We start from the raw sequence: 22,112 nt of genomic DNA, 5'->3' as shown, positions 1-22,112 counted from the left end.
GAGCTGGAGGAGGGTCAGAGCGGGGTCCCGTGAAGCACAAGACCCAGGGCAGGGTCTCCCTTTGCCCAAGTCTAAGGCTGGTGCTGCTGAGGAATGGAAACTGCCTGGTGGCCTTGGGAAAGAAACTGAGCATGGAGACAGTGGGCAGGACAGAGCAGGGAGCAGGAACCATAGCCCAGCCAGCTGCAGGGACACAGCCTGAGCAGGTAGCAGGATGGGGTAAAGTCACAAGTTCTCCAAAGCATGCCCACGTCAAGCGCTGGCCAAAGGGAAACTTGATCCTTATAAAGAAACCTCAGCTTTTACCTGCTCAAAACAATACCAGCCACTGAGACCACAAGGAGAAAGTATAAACAAGGAAGCTGTAACAATTATAAAAACACTATCAGCTCTTCTGTCGGTCAGTGAATATCATGGTAAAATCGATGGCTCTCCTGCAAGAGATGCAGAACTAGGAATGTGGGTTTTGTCACCAGCAAGACTCCAAAACCTGACCTTTACTGCCCACCTGCGTGTACCCATTCACTGTTGTTTCCTTAAGTTCTTCTTTCCAGCTTTTTTTTTTTAAGTAAACTCTACCCTCAACGTGGGGCTAGAACCCACAACCCCAAGATCAAGACAGGCAGGCGCTACTGACTGAGCCCGCCAGGTACCATATTTCCAGCTTATCTTTTAACTCAGGCAAAAGATCCCACAGGCATAGCATCCTGTGATAGAAACCGAAACTACCCTCTAAGCAACAAGGACCGCCCTGACCACCCAGACCAGTTTGAGCTCAACCAAAGACTCACAGCTGTGCAGAAAGACCTAGTATGAGAGTTATCTCTACCTCATTATAATGCTAAAATCTGATGCTGAAATCTCCACCCAAGGAGGAGCTGAAACTCATTAACGTAACATACAATGTACGCACGTTTAGGCGCATTTCCTTAAGACCCAGATGTGACCTTATGCCCACCTCTACATACAATGACAAAACTCCTCTTTCTGAATATTGATCCTAACCCTAAATAAAAGAGACCCATTCACCCCTGCTCAGGGAGTCACAGCATTGCAAGTCATAGCTTTGGAAGTTATTCCTCATGATCTCCTTATTTGCTGCAAATAAAATTTCCTTTGTCTGAAACTCCACCTTGTGTAGTCTCTAGCTGGAACTCACCAAGGAGGGAACTCACATTAGTTCAGTTGCAATCTCAGGCCTGACTTGGTGGCCAATTAACACGGAGAGATTGAGCAAGTCACTTCGCAAGAGATTTTTATGATTATTCAAAAATGCATTCTGGGGGCCTGGGTGGCTCAGTCAACTAAATGTCTGCCTTCCGACTCAGGTCATGATCCCAGGACCCTGGGATCAAGTCCCACATCGGGTTCCCTGCTCAGCGTGGAGTCGGCTTCTCCCTCTCCCTCTTCCCCTCCCCCCTGCTTATGCTCTCTCTCACTCACTCTATCAAATAAATTAATATTTTTAAAAAACAAAAAATGCAAACCCCAAAATCCCAAAAATGCATTCCTGGAGTCCTGGGTGGCTCAGTCAGTTAGGTGTCCAACTCTTGATTTCAGCTCAGGTCATGATCTCAGGGTCCTGGGATCAAGCTCTGAGTTGAGCCCGGTGTCAGAATCTGTGGTCAGCTGGGAGTCCGCTTAGATTCTCTCCCTCTCCCTCTGCCCCTCCCCCTACTTGTGCTCTTCTCTCTCAAATAAAATAAATAAATATATAAATCTTTAAAAAAAAAACGGGGGTGGGGGGCGCCTGGGTGGCTCAGTCAGTTAAGGGTCCAACTCTTGATTTTGGCTCAGGTCATGATCCTGGTCATGGTCATGGGATCGAGCCCGGCATTGAGCTCCCCACTCTGCAGGGAATCTGTCTGTCCCTCTTCCTTTGCTCCTCCCCCCACTCACACTCTCTCTCTGTCTCTCAAATAAATGAATAAATAAAATCTTTTTAAAAAATGTATTCCTGGGCCGCCTGGGTGGCTCAGTCGTTAGGCGTCTGCCTTCGGCTCAGGTCATGATCCTGGGGCCCTGGGATCGAGCCGCACGTCGGGCTCCCTGCTTTGCAGGGGGCCTGCTTCTCCCTCTCCCACTCCCCTTGCTTGTGTTCCCTCTCTCGCTGTCTTTCTCTCTGTGTCAAATAAATAAATAAAATCTTTTTTTTTTTAAGATTTTATTTATTTATTTGAGAGAGAGAGAATGAGAGAGAGAGCACATGAGAGGAGGGAGGGTGAGAGGGAGAAGCAGACTCCCTGCCAAGCAAGGAGCCCGATGCGGGACTCGATCCAGGGACTCCAGGATCATGACCCAAGCCGAACGCAGTCGCTTAACCAACTGAGCCACCCAGGCCCCCAAATAAATAAAATCTTAAAAAAAAAAAATGTATTCCTTTGCTGAGTGTGAATTTTCTCTTTCAAAGCTGACTGGCTGGCTCAGCATAACCTCAATGAAATCAGGAATAGAAATGTGGTCAAGGGGCACCTGGGTGGCTCAGTCGTTAGGCGTCTGCCTTCGGCTCGGGTCATGATCCCAGGGTTCTGGGATCGAGCCCCGCATTGAGTTCCCTGCTCTGCGGGAAGCCTGCTTCTCCCTCTCCCACTCCCCCTGCTGTGTTCCCTCTCTCGCTGTGTCTCTCTCTGTCAAATAAATAAATAAAATCTTTGGTCAAGCCATCTCCTGGCAGATGAGCACCCAGGCAAGGAGGACCATCTGAGAGGGAAGCCATGCCAGCCTTTCTTGGAAAGGGAGAGAAGACAGCCTTTCCAAGCACCTGTCTGCAAGCACCAGGGTGAGTAGGGCAGTGTACCTGGAAAGCAAACCCTGACATCTTGTGTAGCAGGTGATCATTTGCACAAAGGATCTCTGTCATTTACATTTCATTTAGCTCCTAGGGATAAAAGCAGACAGGCAAGGGGCAGATTCCAAGCACTCACCGTGTATAGAGTTGTGCTGGACAAAATTGAGAGCTTGCCAGTGTCTGAGAGGACTGAGGACACACATACTGAATAACAGAAGGGTCCCTTACAGAGTAATGTGTCCACACATGCCTGTGTGTGGATCAATACTAATGACTGTCATTACTGAGTAAAAGAGTGCCAAACTTGATAGATTTGATGCAATCGCCATCAAAATCCCAGCAGGCTATCTTGAAGAAATAGACAAGATGATTTGAAAATGTATATGGAAAAGCAAAGGCTCTAGAATAGTCAATCTTCAAAATGAACAGAGCTGGAGGACATATACTACCTGATACCAACATTTGCTATAAAGCTTACAATCACCAGAGGGGCACCTGGGTGGCTCAGTCCGTTAAGCGGCTGCCTTTAGCTCAGGTCGTGATCTCAGGGTCCTGGGATCGAACCCTGCATCAGGCTCCATGCTCAGCAGGAGTCTGCTTCTTCCTCTCCCTCTGCCCCTCCTCTCCCCCACTTGTGGCTCTCTCTCTCTCTCAAATAAATAAAATAAAATAAAATAAAATTTTAAAAAAGCTTACAATAACCAGGACAGTGTGGTATCAGTGGAAGGAGAGACAAATAGATTGACAGAACAGAATAGAATCCAGAAATGGATTCATACATATACAGTTAGTTGATTTTCCAAAAAAGTGCCAAGTCAGGTCAATGGGGAAAGGAATGTCTCTTCAATGAAAATTGCTGAAACAACTGGAAATCGATTTGGAAAAAAATGAATCTTGACCCTTATTTGACCTTATTCACAACATTAATTTGAGGTGGATCATGGACCTAACCTTAAACCCCAGGCCCATAAAGCTTCTTGACGAAAACAGAAGACTGTCCTTGAGCAGGATACAAAAAGGAAGAAAAACCCTGCTAAAATGGCTTCATCAGAATTTAAAATGTCTGCTTATCAAGAGCACTATCAAGAAAATAACTGACAGGGGCGCCTGGGTGGCTCAGATGGTTAAGCGTCTGCCTTCGGCTCAGGTCATGATCTCAGGGTCCTGGGATCGAGTCCCGCATCGGGTTCCCTGCTCAGTGCAGAGCCTGCTTCTCCCTCTCCCTCTCCCTCTGCCACTCCCTCTGCTTGTGCTCTTCTGTCTATCTCTCTGTCAAATAAATAAATAAAATCTTAAAAAAAAAAAAAGAAAAGAACTGACAAGCTGCAGACCTGGAAAAATATCTTTGCAGCCATAAAACTGAGAAAGGATGTATATTCAAGACATGTAAAGAGCTCTTAAAAATTGGCACTAAAAATAAAAACATTCCAATTACAAAATGGGAAAAGACTTCCAACAGACACCTCACAAAGTAAGATATACAAATGGCCAATAAGCAGTTGAAAAAGCCCTCAACATCATTATTTCTCAGGGAAATGGCCAGTACAACCACAGGGAAACATGACTTCATACATACTAAAATGGCTAAAAAAACCCTGATGTTCCAGTAACCTATTGCTGTGTATCTTGTCACCCCAAAACTTAGAAATGTCAACCATTATAATCATTTTATTATCTCTTACAATTTCTTTGGGTCAGGAACTCTGGAAGGGCTTGGCTGGGTGAGACTGGCCTGGGGGTGGGGGAGTGGTCTCTCCTGCTGTTGCAGTCAGACTATGGCTGGATGTGGAAAATCGGGGACTGGAGCAGCTGGGGCCTCTCGCTCTCTCTCCCTTCACACAGTTTTATGGTCTTTCCATGTGGTCTTGTTTGGGCTTCTTCACAGCAGAGCAGCCTCCAGGTACTCAGACTTCCTTCCAGGGAGCTCAGGTCTCCAAGGCTAACAAGGATGCTGTTGCATTACGTTTTATGACCTAGCTAAGAAGGGACAGCATCACTTTCACCACATTCCATGGGTTACAAGTGAGTCAACCAAACCCACCTAGATTGAAAGGGAGTGGAATTAGACTCTGTCTCTTGATGTGGAAGTGGCAAGATTCTAGAAGAGCAAGGGGGGATGAGAGCTATTACTGCAGCCGTTTTTGGAAAATACAATCTGTGGTGGATAAACCTGTCATGAAAAAGCAGGCAGATCACACCAGGCCTTGTAAGCCACACTAAAGTTCAGTCTTGATAGGTATTGTGATGGGGACCCACTGGAGGGCTTTAAGCAAGAGAGTGAAATTAGCCAATTGTCTTTAAAAGTTCGTGGCAGCAGGTGTTGGATAAAGAATTTGCGAGGAGGGTTTGGAAGCAGGAAGACCATTTAGGAGGGGGGTCCAGAAGTTCAAGTGCCAGGCATGGCCAGAGTCCCGGCCTGGGTGAGTGTCGGGGAAGGAGGGCCGCCCGGTGTCCGCCTGTCCAGCTATTTTGTTCACTGAGAACCACGGAGAAGCAAGTTTGTTTGAGACGCGTTGGGCTTGAAAGGCCACGGTAGACGAACGAGACTGGAACTCGGGAGATAAAAAAACTTAGGGAGACAACCAACAGCATTTTAAAAAGGCACAGATGCGGACGTATGTGTCAGGCCAACTCTCCACTCACTCCTCCCGACGCGCCTCGGACCGTGCCAAGTTCTCACACAGGCTCAAAGGCGCGTGCGCACACCTACGTCCCCGGGCGGCCCCTGGGCGGCAGCTTCCGGATTGCGCACGCGCGGTGTGCGGCGGTCGCCATGGAGACGCGTGGCGCTGGCCGGGCGCTTAGCTCCTGCGGCCGCGGGCTCGGCGGCGGGGGTCTTGGGCTGTCCCTGGCGCGGGTGGCGGCGCGGAGGGCGAATGGACTGCCGCGGTGGAGCGGTGGCGTCGGGGTACGGCGAAGAGGGCGAGGACGACGAGGACGACGAGGAGGAGCGAGAGGGTGGCACTGCGGGCTCTCAGGGGGCCAAACTGCCCCCCATCGCAGGCAGCGCCTCAGAACTGAACAAACGGAAGGTGAAGAAGAAAAAGAAGAAGAAGAAGACCAAGGGGTCCGGCAAGGGGGACGGTAAGACGAGCAGCTAGCGCAGCAGCCTCAGCTCCCCGTACCAGAGTTCCCCAGTCCTCACAGAGACCCCCATCTACTTGGGAACCACTTCACACCAGAAACAGAAACTCGCCAGTCCCGAACAGAGGTCCTCCCGCTCCCCACACGTACCACTTAACGCAACACAGTGATGACCCAGCCCTCTCCATAAAAACCATACATGTCCACAGAGACCCCAAATCCTGCACAGAGAATTTTCAACATCCATGGAGACCCTCTACCCCACAGAGATCCCCAGCATCCCCAGCATCATTCCCGCAGAGCCTCCCAGCTCCACACAGCAGCTCAGCTTTGCACGGACACCCTCTCAATTTCCTAATCCCTCAGCTAAAACTCAGAATCTTAAATAACCACACTTTCCCCACAGAAACTTCAAGGCCTCCTACAGAGATTCCCTCATCTTCATAGAGACTTTCTCCAAGCCTAAGACACTAAGACACTGGTGACAAACAGGCACAGAAACACAGGTTTTTGCCCTTCTGCCCCATGTGTTAGGGCACCTGCCCTCTCGATGTTATGCAGACATCCTGTAAATGCATAGAAAGTATCTTTCCTGCACGGGCTGTCTCCCGCCACCCTCCATTCGCCAGGGCCGGCCCTCAACTGCACACACACCATCACACCAGTCACTGCTACATACTCTTGTAATCCCCAACACCCTCAACAACAGCCCCTTATAGCATTATAACCACCAAATAAGACTAAAGCACAGATACCCCATCCAGCACACACATTCCCAGGCTACACGTACGTATGGGTACTCGGCTACACACTCATGTGCTTAAACCCCACCGGCCAAACACTGCCTGGACACATGCACGCAGGTTCTCACTCCAGTCTCTCCCATGGACACCTCACGTACATACACACACCAACACCTGCCCCAATCCCACAGAGTGCCTATATCTCACCAAGTTCCTCTCCCAGAACCCCCCAGATTTCTTGACAAAGGCACTGAGCACCCAGTTTATGGAGAGAGCGTGCAACAGTAACATAGAAGGGACCTGCCTGTGAGGCTACGTTTCCAGTGTCACTTGCGTGGTCCCCTTCTGGGGCTTTGACTGTCAGGGAGGTGGCTCTCACCTCCAGCACGGGTAGTCCTTGGTTCAGGTTTCGGGGCCCTGGCCTGTAGCGTGTAGAGCTGGCACCCCCGGCGAGCTGGAGGCAGAGGGAGTGGCAGTCTTCCTCGTGTCATGCTTGTAGTTTGGGAAAGGGAGCAATGGGAGGGTTATAATGACTTCTTCAGGTGGAATCCTAATAGAAAGGCAAGGAAAAAATTCTGGAGTTGAGGTCAAAAAGCCCCATGTGTATCTGCAAAACCAAATTAGGAAACCTGTTGTCCTTTTGGCTTACTTTCCTACTCTGGAAATTATAGTGGCATGTAATTCATATGGTCAGCAGGGGACACCAAATAGTATTGGAGGAATAGGAAGGCATAGAAATGTCCAGAGAGGACTCTTTTTATTTTCTCTTTTTTTAGGGGGGATTTGTCTCCCCAAAAGTAGAAGGATGAGCTGATGAAAGAACCACAACTTATAGTACTTTATATGAGGGCTCTATAATTCAGAAATGCTATTAATTAATTAATTTTTTTTTAAAGATTTTATTTATTTATTTGACAGAGAGAGATACAGCGAGAGAGGGAACACAAGCAGGGGGAGTGGGCGAGGGAGAAGCAGGCTCCCCACAGAGCAGGGATCCTGATGTGGGACTCGATCTCAGGACCCTGGGATCATGACCTGAGCCGAAGGCAGTCGCTTAACCGACTGAGCCACCCAGGCGCCCAAGGAATGCTATTAATTTAAAAAAAACAACTCAGTACAAGCCACACAGCAGAAAAGTATTTCCTGGTTTGGCATGATATTGGTTTCCACAATCAGATTTGGGAAGCTTTTCTGTTGTACTCCATTTCTCCCATCATAAAGAAGTCCAGACTAGGGGTGGAGTCATAGACTCCTCAAACTGGAAGGTACCTGGATGAGATAATGGAGCATGAATGGCACAGTGGAAAGAATAGGAACAGGGCACCGGGAGCCAGGCCTGTGTTCGAATCCTGACCCCTGACACTTACTATGTGATATTGGTAAGGTAGACTTTCGGAGTTTCAGTTTCTTCACCTGGAAAACAGGGCTGATAACCTTTATCCAGAGGACCCGGCCTCTAGTATGTGCTCTGTAAATGGTTCCTCCTTCTCCAAAATGACTTGAGGAAAAGCCTAGAGCCGGTGGGTGTGTAGGAGGCTGGTGGGCTTGGCTCTCTGAGCCCTAGGCCAGGAGGGGCCTCCACCTCGTACACCTTCGGGGACTTGGGCAGCGCACCCCCTAACCGGCTCGTCTGCTCAGCAGATAAACATCAGAGTCCAGGCCTGAAGAGTCAGCAACTATCCTCATCCTTTCACCACATCTTAAGTCCCAGCAAAGATCATGGCCCCAGGCAAGAGCACAAACAGGACAAAGGTGAAAACAGGCCCATCCCCCCTTACTCCTCCACTGTAAGTCTCCCCCATTTTGCTGAAATAGAAGAGAACCTCTCCAACCAGATCAACGAAAGCCTGCGTTGGGACGGAATTCTCGCAGACCCAGAGGCCGAAAGAGAAAGGATTCGCATATACAAGCTGAACCGGAGGAAGCGGTACCGGATTTTGGCCCTCAAGGGCTTCCACTCTGACCTGGGTGGCCAGGAGAACCCCGAGAACCTGCCGTACCTCCCGGATAAAGAGAGCAGCACCGAGGGCAGGCAGCCCGCACCGAAAGCCGACCGGCCCAGCCACGGCTTGGAAGGAAGCCTCACGCCCAGGCTGCTGCGCTCTGATCTGGCTGCCGCTCTGCCGGAGTGAAAATCCAGCCCGACGCCAAGTCCGCACTGCCAGTTTCTGTGTCACAGAAGAATAATAATAAACGGAAATCAGAACGCCTGAAGGAAGCAGATGTCTGGTGCGTCGACGGGGCCTGCCTCTCCTTCCACCAGGGCGCCTTTCGTGGCCCAGGGAAGGCACAGCCATGTAATGGACACAGCTCTTTCTGGATTTTTTTTTCTTAGATAATTTGGCATCTCTTTGTTATTTAATTTCTCATCACAGATGTCTGTAATTTTCCCCTCTAAAAGACAGAGTGTATAGATTATATCAATTCCAACTCTTAAGCTAATTTAATGGGTAAAACTCCTCACACAGCATGCTTCTCTAGGCCCAATGAAAATGCCCCAAATATCCCAGAGGCTTTTTTTCCTTTTTTTTAATTACATACACTCCCTGCCCTTATGTGGTCTTCAAAATAACTGAGTTCCAGAACTCCATCCCTGGGAGATAATTATGAGAAGTCTCAAAAGAGGTATTGCTTCTCTTCTAAATATGGTCATCCCAGGGAGCAAATTGGTGGTTGCCAGAGGGGAAAGGGGTTGGGGGTGGGGGAAACAGGTGAGGGGGCTCAATTGTACAGTGATGGATGGTAACTGGACTTGTGCATTGATCACTTTGTAGCGTGTACAAATACTGAATTATGATGTCGGACACCTGAAGCTTAATGTAGTGTTACATACCAATTTTACTTCAATTAAAAAAAAAAAAAAAAAAATATATATATATAGTCCTCCTCTAATCCCCTAAAACAGCGTTTTAAGCAAAGTTCTGGAGCATTAAAAAGGTCCTACTATACTACTTGTCCTAAATTAATATTCTTCCCTTGCACCAATATTTATTGAGTGGCGGCCAATGTGTTGTGTTAGTTTGGGTTCTCCAGAAGCAGACCCTGAATCAAAGACTCAAATGGAAATAGATTATTTGGGAGCCAAAGGAAAGCTCAGTAGAGAAGGCACAGGCAGGGGAAGACAGCCAATCCAGGGACACGGTCAAGCCAGTTTCCATATTGGCTAACTGGAGCTTAATCCCACTGGGAAACACTGTCAGGATTATGCCCCCTGAGCGTGAGGGAGCTGGGCCCTTCTACTGCCCATAGGCATTGGCTGAGGGATGGTCCTGGGGTGTTAATTTCCTGGCATTTCCAGCCTGCCAAACAGGTTGGCCCAGAGGCCCTCCTCAGGCACAAAGATGCAGACTGGGAGGTGCGGGGGATGGGGTAGTCTCTATGCAACACGGTGTAGCGTCCAGGAGGGACGTAGTGGAGGTTTAAGATCAGGTTCCTGCCTTCCAAGGAATTATACTTGGAAGAAGTTGAAAGCCAGTACAAAACATTACAGAATGCTTTTTTGAAAGTGAAGCAGAAAAAAAAAAAAAAAAAAAAGAAAGTGAAGCAGAAGTGGTCATCTCGGTCCCTGCTAGCCCCAGCTGACAGAGAAGCCCTCCTCTTACCTTTCCTTAAATGGCCACTTACAGAGTTGTCACATTCTGGCCATCGTATTGTGGCAAAATATAGCAAAAGGACTTTCGGAAGAGCCCCGTCCTCCCCGGCGGAGAGGGGATTAGCAGGTTCCTCTGGCAGGGACCCCCGAGCATCAGGGATGGCCCTCCCTGGGCTGCTGTCCGGGTTGCGGGGCACCGATAGAACCAAGTGAAGAGGAACAAGGGCTTTGGTGTGTCCCCATAGAGAGGAGGAGACAGGACATATGTTCACCCTCAGCCACAGGACCTTGCCTGAGGCCCCAGGGCTCGAGGTAAAGACAGCGGAGGGTGGAGCGGCTGGGCTGCTCTCTCCTGTGCCCTCTGGATCAACCGTAGTGGCTGGGGGTGCGGGGTGTGGGAGAGTCTGAGGCCGCAGGATGCCTTGGTCACTTTGCAGTGGTGTCTTCCATGGGTGGTGAGAGTGGGGGTGGCCTGTAGTCACCTTTCTGCTATGAGATATTCTGGTGTAGTGGTTAAAAGGATGAGCTTTGACATCAGAGCTGAATTTTTGTCTTTCCCACTATATGCAATTGTGTGAACTCAGGGAAATTGCTTAACCTCTCTGAGCACTACCTCCCACATCTGGAAACAGGGATGCAGCGACCTACCTCGGTGCTGTGGGAATCAAAGGCAGTACTTACGTAAAGCCTTCAGCACAGGGCGCCTGGGTGGCTCAGTTGGTTAAGCGCCTGCCTTCAGCTCAGGTCATGATCCTGGAGTCCCTGGATCGAGTCCCGTGTCGGGCTCCTGCTCGGTGGGGAGTCTGCTTCTCCCTCTGACGCTCTCTCTCACTCTCTCTCTCTCAAGTAAATAAATAAAATCTTAAAGAAAAAAAAATAAAGCCTTCAGCATAGCGCCTCACCCCTAGGAAGCACTCAATCCGTTGGAAGTTTGTTTTTTTTTAAATTTATTTGACAGAGAGAGACAGCGAGAGAACACAAGCAGGGGGAGTGGGAGAGGGAGAAGGAGGCTTCCCACGGAGTAGGGAGCTCGACGTGGGGCTCAATCCCAGGACCCTGGGATCATGACCTGAGCTGAAGGCAGACGCTTAACTGACTGAGCCACCCAGGCGCCCCTCTTTTCTTTTTTTTTTTTTAAGATTTATTTATTTATTTGAGAGAGAGAACATGCAAGCAGGGGGAGGGGTAGAGAGAGGGGGAGAGAACCCTCAGATTTTCCACTGAGGGCAGAGCCCAACATGGGGCTCAATACCAACACCCTGAGATCATAACCTGAGCTGAAATCAAGAGTGTGATGTTTAACTGACTGAGCCACCGAGGTGCCCCTTAAATTGCATTTCAAAAAACGTTAGTCCTATGAAATGCTCATGTGTTCTCCGGTCCATGCTACATAGTAAATTTTCCCTTTTAAAGATTCTTAATACACATTACCATATTAAAAGCTATGGTAGCTTATTGTACAGCAAATCTTTACTCCCTCCCATTTTCATGGGGGAAGTATGGTTCCCTGACCCACTGATGTTAGGTTGGACTATGCGACTTGCTTTGGCCAATAGAACAGGCGTGGAGATGACTGGGTGGCAGGAGGGCAGACTTTAAGAGGTATTGTATGTTTCTTCTTGCTCCTCTTGATCTTTTGACCTCCTCCATGAGAAGAATGTGCCCCCAGCTAACCTCTCTAGCCTGCTTCAGAGACGAGTGGAACAAACCTGAACTCAACACCCAGCCTTGGGCAGAACTGCCCAATCAGACGTCTACATGTTTACACCAGAAATAAATGCTTGCTGCTGTGCACCACTACGATTTTGTGGTTGTTACGCAGCAGAAGCTGACAATGCAGGTGCTCCATGAAGCCCCACAATAAACATATTTGGCATCTTCAGCTTTTCATTTTCCCAAACTTATTTGACCATAGAACCTCCTACTCCACAGAAAGCACTTTGGGAAGTAGTGTTATGAATGAAACACTTTGTAGTGATTATGCCCTAAGATAAAATTATTAGAATTCAATTTTGAGAAGAGGTATTTCTTGCAATAGGATTTGTTACCCAATCAATAAAGTCATTCCTTTCTCACATTTCTGGGAAGTATACCAAAATGGCTTCCTCAGATTTATCATACTATTTTTTTTAAAGATTTTATTTATTTATTTGACAGAGAGACAGCGAGAGAGGGAGCACAAGCAGGGGGAGTGGGAGAGGGAGAAGCAGGCTTCCCGCCAAGCAGGGAGCCCGACGCGGGGCTCGATCCCAGGACCCTGGGATCATGACCTGAGCCCAGGGCAGACCCTTAACGACTGAGCCACCCAGGCATCCCAGATTTATCATATTATTAATTACACCTACTACTTTTTCTCTTGAGGTGCCAGCTTAATCTGATATGCTTAGGAAGGTATTTTTTGAGGGAAAATTGAAAAACTATTAGTTTCGGGGCACCTGGGTGGCTCAGTCAGTTAAGCATCTGTCTTCGGCTCAGGTCATGATCTTGGGGTCCTGGGATCAAGCCCCGCATCGGGCTCCCTGCTTGGCGGGGAGCCTGTCACTCCCCCTGCTTGTGCTATCAAATAAATAAAATCTTAAAAAAAATTATTAGTTTCAACACATTTGCTTCTCTCTACACACACACGCACACACAATTATAAATCTACATGCTTTAAATATTTTTCCAGCATAACCTTGGAACTGCTATTAGCTCATTCATTTTGTGGGAAATTTACACTATATAACCTAAGTGGCCATATTAGTTCTTGCTGTCATCCCAGCCAGCCAAATTAGACTTAGTTTCTGTTAAAAAGGGACCGGCTTAAAATACACACACACACACACACAATAATATACATTCCTGGGACATATCTAAGTGTAACTCAAAGACTAACAGTAAGGCACAGAGCCTTGCCGTGAATTTGACACTTGAATGAAATAAGATGCCTTCACTTTTGATAATTCTTATCAACTCTTATCAACACTTTGCCCAAAGGGACTTTCCTTCTGGGAAGACAATGGCCTGAGATTGAAGAGGTTGTAGGTATTAAATGAATAGTGTTACCACTCCAACTGCCTCAGTTTGAGATGTTGGCAGTAAGAAGTTCCCAACACAGGTCAATCTTGCTTCTGCCACCATACTTCATTCTTGTCAAAATTATGTGTAGGACACTGACAGACGTGGAGCCCTCAGGTCCTGGCGCCGATACCACTGTTTATAACTGTCCCTTTGTCCAGTGCCTATAGGTTTGTCCAGCCCAGAGCAATATCCCGCAATAAAATAAGGATGTGTTAGACTAACACATGTATTTCTTCTGCAAAATGGGAGAAAGGCAATTTGAAAGGGGAGGTGGGAAGGAAGGACTGGACCAGTCATAATTTCAGGGTAGATGAGTTTTAGCAAAGAGTACACACTGAATCTGGGAACAAATTCCCTAAAACTATCTGTGCTGAGGGGTCCCTGTGAAATCTTGTATCCCAGGGGAATGCATACTCCAGACAGAAGTATCGTAGTATTAAATACAATCACATTTTAAAATTTCTCAAGATGAGGTGTTTTTCTCATGTTTCTTCACCAAAACATTATAATTTTACTGTAAAAAAGAGAAGCACCTCTAAGTTTTGTTTCTTTAAAGATAATTTATTGTTAAATGAAGAAGTCACAAAGCAAAATGGAATGGGACAGATGTCAAAGATAAATTTAAAAAATAGTTTTTGTCAAATACAGTTCTGGATTTCCTAAGGTTAGAAACAGGAAAAGAGTCAAATGAAAAGGTAATCGTTCTTTTTAAAAGGTCTGACTTTGAAAACAACTTTTCTCTGAAAATACAAATCATCCTTCTTACATGAAAGCTGTAATTTAGGAGACTGAGAAAAAAGACTTCTTAGTAAGTAAACTGTATCTCTCAGATATGCTTAGGAATGGCTGATTTTAATGAGTTTTAAAAATCATTGCTTCTACCTTGTAAACTAACACAAGTCCACCAAGATCAATGTCATTTGATCCCCCCTGAAGTGTCCCATTAAGTCTTCTTATGCTTCTTTCCTGTTAACTTGCAGCAAAGCAGGTTTGAAGAAAAAGAGAGGATTAGAACTACAGTTAGTTCCCTAGTGAATAACTTAAGATAAAACCTGCTTTTCCATTCGCATTACACATTCACAATTGCTCACTTCTACTTACTTTACAGATATATTTCAGATTCTCTTCATACCTAGAACGCTTTGTCCGAGCTTAACCCAACCCCCCAAAACAAAACAAAAAAATCTCATATGGACATCCCAAAACGTTGCCGTGTACAAAGGCCATGTTCTCCCATATGTCTCTCCTGCCACACTGCCCACAATACTGTTCTGAGCTCATTCAAGTGTCCCCACTGGGCCAGGACAAAGCCTTGGGAACTCTCTTAACATTATTTAAAAATTACATTTACCCCTTGTCTTAAATGCCAAGATTATGAAATCAGAGAGAAAAAAAATCCATTTTTATCAAGAAAAGCCACATAATTTCCTCCAGACAGCATTTGTCACTCTGCATGATGAAGGAGGTCATGGAGTCCCAGAGTGCCCCCTTTACAGGTCCCTTCCAAGCTTCGCTATGGCAAACCCAGGACCATGGACCCACCCGCAGGATCCACCGAGGGCTGCGTCCAAACAGTTAGGGGCATGACAAGACCACACATTGCCAAAGCTGAAGAGGACACCACACAGTTTGGCTCTAGAGGCTTCCAATGACTTTAAGTGAGAGCGATTATCATCACACCTGCTCTCCCCGGAACAGAAGTCCCTGCTGTGGCTCCAGGGTACCCAGAGAGCTACCAATTCTGCTTTCAGGACACACGGAAGCCATCAACAGAAACCCCCAAATACAGCGGGAATCCGGGTTCACAATACTCTATAACCCTTGAGTACATGGTCTAATTTGGATGTATTCAAAGGAAATATTCATGGATTGTTCTTCCCCAAATTGGAAGAGAAAAAGCCACCTGCCACTGTCTTCACTCAAAACCCTCAGGGATTGGCAGGGGAAAGAAGCATGGGCTGGTGGGGAGGCAGGGTGGGCATGGGGCTGAGGCCAGAGACAGCCGGGCCCACCGCGCCTCTGGCCCAGCCGCCCCACCTGCCTCTGAGGCCGGTTCAGCTGAGCTCACAAGTGTCTTCCACGTGCAGCTAACGCCACGATTGTCCCTACATTACAGTAAGCACTCACAAGAAATGTGTACCATCCCAACGGCGCCCATTTTGGAGTTTGACTTGTGACATCAATCCCTATCCTGCAGTCACCTCTCCTGCACGTGGAGGGAGGGTTGGGGTGACTTTCTTGCTTTCTGGCTTAGACTTAAGGTGCTGGCAGAATTCCTCTGTGGTGTTGAGCCCGTCCAAGTTGACCTGGGCTCCCTGGAGAGGACACCCATCCTGATGGAGCAGGTCACCAGAAACATCCACATCTGCCTCTCCCAGATGCTGGCCAGTCCTGGGTGGAGCGAAAGCCCCTCGTGGGGTCCCCAAAAGTGGATTCCCTAAGCATTCTTTCAAAATGCTGTTACTCTCAAAAGGGCCCTCGGCTATGTTCTGCCTTATGAAAAAAATAGGAAAGTATTTGGAAACCCCAAAACACATATCAGGAGAGTTACACACGCCTGTGGAGACACTACCAGATGCCAAGGGTTCAAGCTGCTTTGCCAGCGCCCAAGCTCGCACCCAACCGGTGGAAGGACCCAGAACCGAAGCCCCTGGTGGACGTGAGTCTCCTGAAGAGAGGGGAGAACAGCGTGAACTTTTTCTCTCTTTTTTTAAAAAGGCATCTTCTAATGTGGTTCGGGGTTTTTTGATATGAAAAGGATTTAGGGAATTCCAAGAGTTTTGGTGAACAGGAAACACAAATGGACATAAACGACGGAATGGACCTCAGCTGTCCACAGACTGGACCCACAAGGATGTCACAGCTTACGGAACTAGTACCGCTGTCAGTGACGACACCCGGGGCTGGAAGGTCTCACAACTCACTTTTTCCACCCCAGAGACTCTCCGTGCTCTTCCCCAGGCTAACTGACCAATGGGAGAAGAGCCATCTCCTCCCTCCTTATCTCAAACTGGGGCCATTTTCCTTTTGCTCCAGCTGGCTTTCTATTTGCTCATCAAATGGAGACCCTGGGGAAGCCACGCAGCGGCAAACGAGAAATCTACGCCTTTGGAAAGCAATTTGAACATTTTTAAAAACCCAGTTCTCTCCCTGATTAGAAGAGGCCATGACATGGTTTTCTTCCCCAGGCCGGGCTCAGAGGTATGGCGAGGCCAGACCCCGCTGGAGCACGAACGCCACGCGAGGGCGGCGGCAGAGCCGGTCCCAGGCCGCCCGGGCCCCTGTCAGCACTCATCCGAGAGGCCGTCGCTGCCCAGGAGCTCTGAGGCCTCGAGCTCCACGCTGGACAAGAACCTCCTCAGTGTCTTGCGGCAGTTGTAATCCAGCGTGGTGGTGTAGACGGTCTTGGGGTACTTGGGGTAGACGATGGTGGTGCTGAGGAAGCGGGTGGCCTTGTGGCGGGGCTCGAAGCGCACTTCCGCCTTGTAGCTGCGCCAGGTGCAGTTGGGGATGCAGGTGACCGTCTGGCTGCAGGAGGCCACCGCCAGGCCCAGGGGCAGGTGAACATCATCGATGAAGTGCCGCTCGGAGTCGTACTTGACCGACGATGTGTACCTGGGCGGGAGAGAGAAGGCAGCACGAGGCCGTTCGCCTGAGCCCGGGGCACAGCGGTCCCTACTGTGACCTTGATCCTCTCGTGGGGTGCAAACCCTGAGACGTGGCTGGTCTCGTCAGCAGCAGCCCAGGGCTGACGAAGCGCTTACGGGGTGGTACTGTTCGAAGCACTTTCTTTCCAGGATCAAATTGAACTGAACCAACCACCCCGGGAGAGGAAATGGCGGTGCAGAGGTCAAGGTCACAGTGGGAGTGAGTAGTGGGGCTGGGGCTTACCTGCAGGTGTGCAAGATCCCCACGTTCACCCTGCAGGCACTGCTTCTCAGGGCAGGCAGCAGCCCCGGGGAGCCGCGCCCGTGCGGGTCACCTCGGACAGCCTGCTCGGGCTACTTCTCCGAGCCTTGTTTCCTCTTTCTGTGAAACGTGCCCAGAAGTAACCGAGCAGAGTGTTCACACGCAGCAAGTGGTATAAGTCAGTGGTAGAACAATGCGGGTTCTACCCCCTCACTAGGGGTCAATGCTTTGTTTTCTCTCTCCCCTGAAGTCACCATCAGCTTGCTTTTTTTTTTTTTTTTAAATGTTAGCTCTCTGCCCAACGTGGGGCTCGAACTCACGACCCTGAGATCAAGAGCTGCATGCTCTACTGACTGAGCCAGCCAGGTGCCCTCACCATCAGCTCTTCATTTATTTATTTAAGATTTTATTAATTCATTTGTTTGACACAGAGAGAGAGAGAGAGAGAGAGAGCACAAGCAGGGGGAGCAGCAGGCAGAGGGAGAGGGAGAAGCAGACTCCCCGCTGAGCAAGGAGCCCGAGCCGGGATCATGACCTGAGCCAAAGGCAGATGCTTAACCGACTGAACCAGCCAGGCGCTCTTTAATGACAGGATGACGGAACCCAGGAATTCTTAAAGTTCAGTAATACCAAGTACTAGCACCTGGTCCCCCTTGGCCTTCGGTGTGGAGACCACTCAAACCAGAGACTCGGAGATCTGACCTTATCAATCAGAGCCAATTACCATCTTGATTTCCATAAAATAAATTAACTTCCATGTTCCTCAGCAGCTACTTTACTTTTTTTTTTTTTTATGTCTTTCTTTGGTAATTTGGGAGCTAATTTTTTTTTATAAAGATTTTATTTATTTATTTGACAGAGAGACAGCAAGAGAGGGAACACAAGCAGGGGGAGCAGGAGAGGGAGAAGCAGGCTTCCCGCGGAGCAGGGAGCCCGATGTGGGGCTCGATCCCAGGACCCTGTGATCATGACCTGAGCGGAAGGCAGACACCCAACCAACTGAGCCACCCAGGCACCCCAAGCATGAGTTCATTTTATTGAGTAATTATTACAGCTTCATAGAGCATCACAGAGCACTGCCCCCCACCAGCCCCTACCCACTGGTCAGGGACTAAGAATTAGCCTTCTTTTCAGTGGGTTGGATGGATGATGGAAATGTGTATTCTCCTTAAGCGAGTAGGTAAGAGTCTGGGGGAAGCTAATGTCATGAAGTCATGTCCTCATTTTGTTCAAAATACAAGCTCGGCAAGAATAAAGGACTGAACCGCTCACCTCCAAACTGGTGAGCTGCCTTTTTTTCCCATCAAAGGGCCCTTTGTGTCAAGGGAACTGAAACTCCAGCAAAAAAACCCCCACCAGCTACCCAAAAGTAAAATTCCTTTCCCTGAAGAGACAGATCTTTAACAGAGGCTCTCAATGGATCTCTGCCCCCAGGTAACCTGGATGAGATCAATTCCCAAAGGAACAATGGTACTTGCCCAGTGAAACTGTAATAGGAGACAAGGTTATATAGCCCCTTGAAGCAGGGTGGGGCAACGGGGGAAGCAGCTTCTGGAAAGAGGAATTATTTTATTACAAAACTGTACACATCTGATGGCCACGATGTGCAAAGGCAAAAAGTGCAAAAAGCAAGTCGCAGGACTTTACGTATAACATGATGTTTTTATTCCAAAAGGCGTGCCTATATATTTAACTGGTTGGAATACACGAAGAAATCCAAAATAGTACCCAACAAACTATGAGTAGTCTTTGGCACACTTTTGTGATTAACTCATTTTTTTTAAATAACAGGCACTCGTGTCTGGAATAAACAATGAAAAAATGAAAAACTCCAATCAAATCTGGGCCTGCTATATTTACCTTACTTCCGTCGGTGGTAAGGGGTCAAACTCCACTCCTTCGCCAAAGGACAGGGGGCACAGCCTTGGCGAGCAGGCAAAGGCCGCGGGGCTGGGCAGAGATGCTGGATTCTGTGAGGATGGAGAAGGCAGTTAGACCACAGGCCGGGCCGGCGCATCCCCCACGGAGGTCCTGGCTCCGAGCTTGCGGCTGATGGGCCCAACTGTGACCTGTGTCCTCCTCCTGGGAGTGATGCCAGAGAAAGGCCGCCCCGCAGCCCGGGAAGAGTTCTGGCTGGAGAGCCAGGAGGTCTGGGTCACACCCCATGACCCCTGACCTTATCTGCACACCAAGGGGGATGCCTCCTTCCTTCACGGGGCTTTTGTGAGAGGCTAATTTGCTCGGTGTCATGACCCTGGGGGGACCCCGGGGCTGCTGCACCATCCCACAGCAAGGCAGTGAGAAAACCTCGACGAACTGGGGCTTCACTAACCAGAACCCTCAATTATGTGTCCCCCAACCCTGTGTCTCAGCAACACTTCAGAAAAGGCCAGAATGAAAAAATTCTACCAGAAATTTTTTCACACTGAAGATTCAGCGGGACTTCCGCCGCGCCTTCTCTGCCTCTGGAACGACTAGATTAACAGCCAACCAAGACGGAGGTGAACACCAAGAACTTCTCTACACCACCTTCCACAACTCAGCAAACTCAAAGAACCAGAGCACAGCATCCCTAGAGGTTAACTGGCTCCTAGCCTGGATGACGCTCCGAACTTTCTGGTTCATCAAGTCGCCTGAATAAGAGCCAGTCCTGTCCGAGACACAGGTGCGAGCACCTGATTTGAATGGAATTGGGGTTCTTTGTTAAGTGTTCAATGGGGAGCAGTCCCCTGGGTTCCAGGTTTACGGGCTATATATGTCATTTTCTTTGCCTAACTTGAGAGGAGGATCCACACTTGGGCCAGGATGTGGAGGTGGCAGCCCCGCCCCCACGCCTTCCAGGGTAGAGAAGGAAGCGGACAGTTTTAGAAGGGAGGCTCTAAGACTCTTACCATGTTACCAGGACAGAGTGTCAAATGAGGGTGTAGGGTGGAAATACAAAGTCAAAGGGGACCAGGCTAGGGGACCAGGGGTGAGGGAGGGGCAAAGTGTCCTCAGGGTCCAGCTCCTGAACCTGGGTGGAGGGCTGAAGAAGCCCTGGCTGGGGGAGGGGCTGAGTCTGGGAACCGCGGTCAGTAGACGGGGGCAGGGCAAGGTGCGGGCACTGGCTGCCACAGAGCTTTCGGGAACAGCCCCCGAGCAGTGACAGTGGGTCCTGCTCTGCCCCCAGCTCCCTGCTCCCTAGGGAGCACCTGCAGGCAGTCCTGGGGGCTGCGGGATGACAGCAGGCGGGGAGGGGGACAACTCTTCCACACTCACACTGAGCCAGGAAGCCACACGAGCACTCAGTTCTCTTGCCCCTGCCTCAGAGGCTCCCTCCTCCCTGCCCACCCAACAGACAGTCCCTGGGCACACACCTCGGCCCAGGTGCAGGCTGGAGATGGGACAGGCAGCAGGAATGACAACAGACACCAGGGAATGGGGACCAAGCCACGGATTTTGACGTGGCTCTGGGAAGCATCAAGGAAGACTCCCCAGAGGAGGTGACAAGTTGGGCTTGAAGGGCCAGCAGGGCTCCGATAGGTCAACGAGGCGGCCGTAGGAGGGGATGGGCTCAGAGGGAAAAGGCATATGCGCGTTAGCGGAGCAGCTACGGAGCACGGACGTCTGTGTCCGCCTGTGGTCAGGAGCGAGGCTCGAAGGGCCCGACGGCAAGGGTCTGAAGGCCAAGGTGAAGCAAGTGCGGCCTTCCAGTGGGAATGAGAGAGGGCACCGATGTCCCCGAGATGGGTCAGCGGGTCAACGTGCATAGGTCTTACTTCACCCCAGGGGAGACAGCCGCACACACCCATCCCCCAGGGGCAGGGAGGGGGGCTGAGAGCCCCACTTTGAGCCTCGGCTGTGGACAGGATGTGGCTTCCCCTCAGCTCTAGGTAAAGGCAGTAACCACCACCACCTGAGCGATTCCTGAGGCAAAAAAGACTAGGTGTTTTTTCTTTACATCAAAACTTTCAAATAAAATAAAAGGATTCCTTTCTGAAAGGTTCCACCCATCTAAAGGCCTCCCACCCATCAAGCGCCAGACACGGGTTAGGTGACAGGATGGGGGGGTACCAGGAGGCCAGAGGCTCACGGGGTAACTTTTCTCCAAGGTCCCCTCCCACACCACTGACACGGTCCCCAAAGGCTGGCCCCACTTGCTCTGAATCAGGGGGCCGGAGCACACACACCCTTCTCCCCACGACCAGCCAGGAGGGGCCAGGTCTTTGGGAGGCGCCACCGGTGGCGGCCAAGCCCGGGGGTGCCAGGCCCGCAGGACGGGGAAGGCCGGCGTTCCTTCTCGGTGTCCCCGAGGCCCCTCTCCAGCCCGGCCCGGGCAGAAATGTGGCCGAGCCGCAGCCTGGCTGCCCCGGGGGCCGCCACCCCAAAGAGAGGAGGCGGGGGCTCGCCTCTCCCGGGGCTCCCGCGCCTCCCAGGCGATGACAATTTTCCAGCCACCGGCTCCAGCTGGCCAGGCTCTCGCCGCGCTCCCGCCCCGGGCTCCCCGCGATGACCACGCCGTCCCGACGGGCGGGTGGCGGCGCGCCGGCAAGGCTTGCGGTGCTCCCTGGGGAACCGGCTGCGGGAAGGAAGGGGCCCGAGCAGGGCCACTCACCGGGGCCGCGGGGGTCGCCGCCGCGTCGGGCTCCGGCGTCCCGGGGGCCGGCGCGCGCTCCCCGCCGCCGCCGCCGCCCCCGGCCGCCGCGAGCCCCCAGTGACTGGGGCTGGGGCTGGGGGGCAGCCCCGAGTCCGGACTGTCCAGGACGCCGTCGCCCTTCTTCTTCGTGTCCACGAGCTCGGGCACATCCTGCAGGCTCAGCCGGCCCACCATGGCTGTTAGCGCGCCGGGGCCGGGGGCCGGGGGCGAGCGAGGGCCGCGAGGGGCGCACACGCGGGCCGGGGCCGCTGCCCGCCCGGCCGCCCTCCCTGCCGGCAGCCCGCGCGCCCTCCGGGTCTC

General features: G+C 50.4%; 2 protein-coding genes across 2 annotated transcripts; one reads left to right on the top strand and one right to left on the bottom strand.

Annotated features, from left to right (window-relative positions):
• The first annotated feature begins 5,564 nt into the window (after positions 1–5,564).
• On the top strand, positions 5,565–9,292 carry CUNH17orf97 (chromosome unknown C17orf97 homolog). The gene is made up of 2 exons (XM_032429080.1): positions 5,565–5,872; positions 8,254–9,292. The coding sequence occupies exons 1-2, from the start codon at positions 5,665–5,667 to the stop codon at positions 8,745–8,747; spliced, it is 702 nt and encodes a 233-aa protein (XP_032284971.1). The 5' UTR covers positions 5,565–5,664; the 3' UTR covers positions 8,748–9,292.
• Positions 9,293–13,821: 4,529 nt separating this feature from the next.
• On the bottom strand, positions 13,822–22,050 carry RFLNB (refilin B). The gene is made up of 3 exons (XM_032429079.1): positions 21,771–22,050; positions 19,037–19,146; positions 13,822–16,882 (listed from the first exon to the last, which is right to left on the bottom strand). The coding sequence occupies exons 1-3, from the start codon at positions 21,984–21,986 to the stop codon at positions 16,552–16,554; spliced, it is 657 nt and encodes a 218-aa protein (XP_032284970.1). The 5' UTR covers positions 21,987–22,050; the 3' UTR covers positions 13,822–16,551.
• Between the last annotated feature and the right edge of the window lie 62 nt (positions 22,051–22,112).

The sequence above is a fragment of the Phoca vitulina genome, unplaced genomic scaffold (assembly GCF_004348235.1).
Source record: "Phoca vitulina isolate PV1807 unplaced genomic scaffold, GSC_HSeal_1.0 scaffold40, whole genome shotgun sequence".
NCBI classification, from domain to species: Eukaryota; Metazoa; Chordata; class Mammalia; order Carnivora; family Phocidae; genus Phoca; species Phoca vitulina.
This window is presented reverse-complemented; position numbering and strand designations above follow the sequence as displayed.

Excerpts from the sequence above, each read along its gene's own strand:
- CUNH17orf97 (XM_032429080.1), top strand. The coding sequence starts at position 5,665 with ATGGACTGCCGCGGTGGAGCGGTGGCGTCGGGGTACGGCGAAGAGGGC. Across the intron at positions 5,873-8,253 it reads GGGGTCCGGCAAGGGGGACG|CAGATAAACATCAGAGTCCA; the intron begins GTAAGACGAGCA and ends TCGTCTGCTCAG.
- RFLNB (XM_032429079.1), bottom strand. The coding sequence starts at position 21,986 with ATGGTGGGCCGGCTGAGCCTGCAGGATGTGCCCGAGCTCGTGGACACG. Across the intron at positions 19,147-21,770 it reads CGGCGACCCCCGCGGCCCCG|AATCCAGCATCTCTGCCCAG; the intron begins GTGAGTGGCCCT and ends CCATCCTCACAG. Across the intron at positions 16,883-19,036 it reads TTACCACCGACGGAAGTAAG|GTACACATCGTCGGTCAAGT; the intron begins GTAAATATAGCA and ends TCTCCCGCCCAG.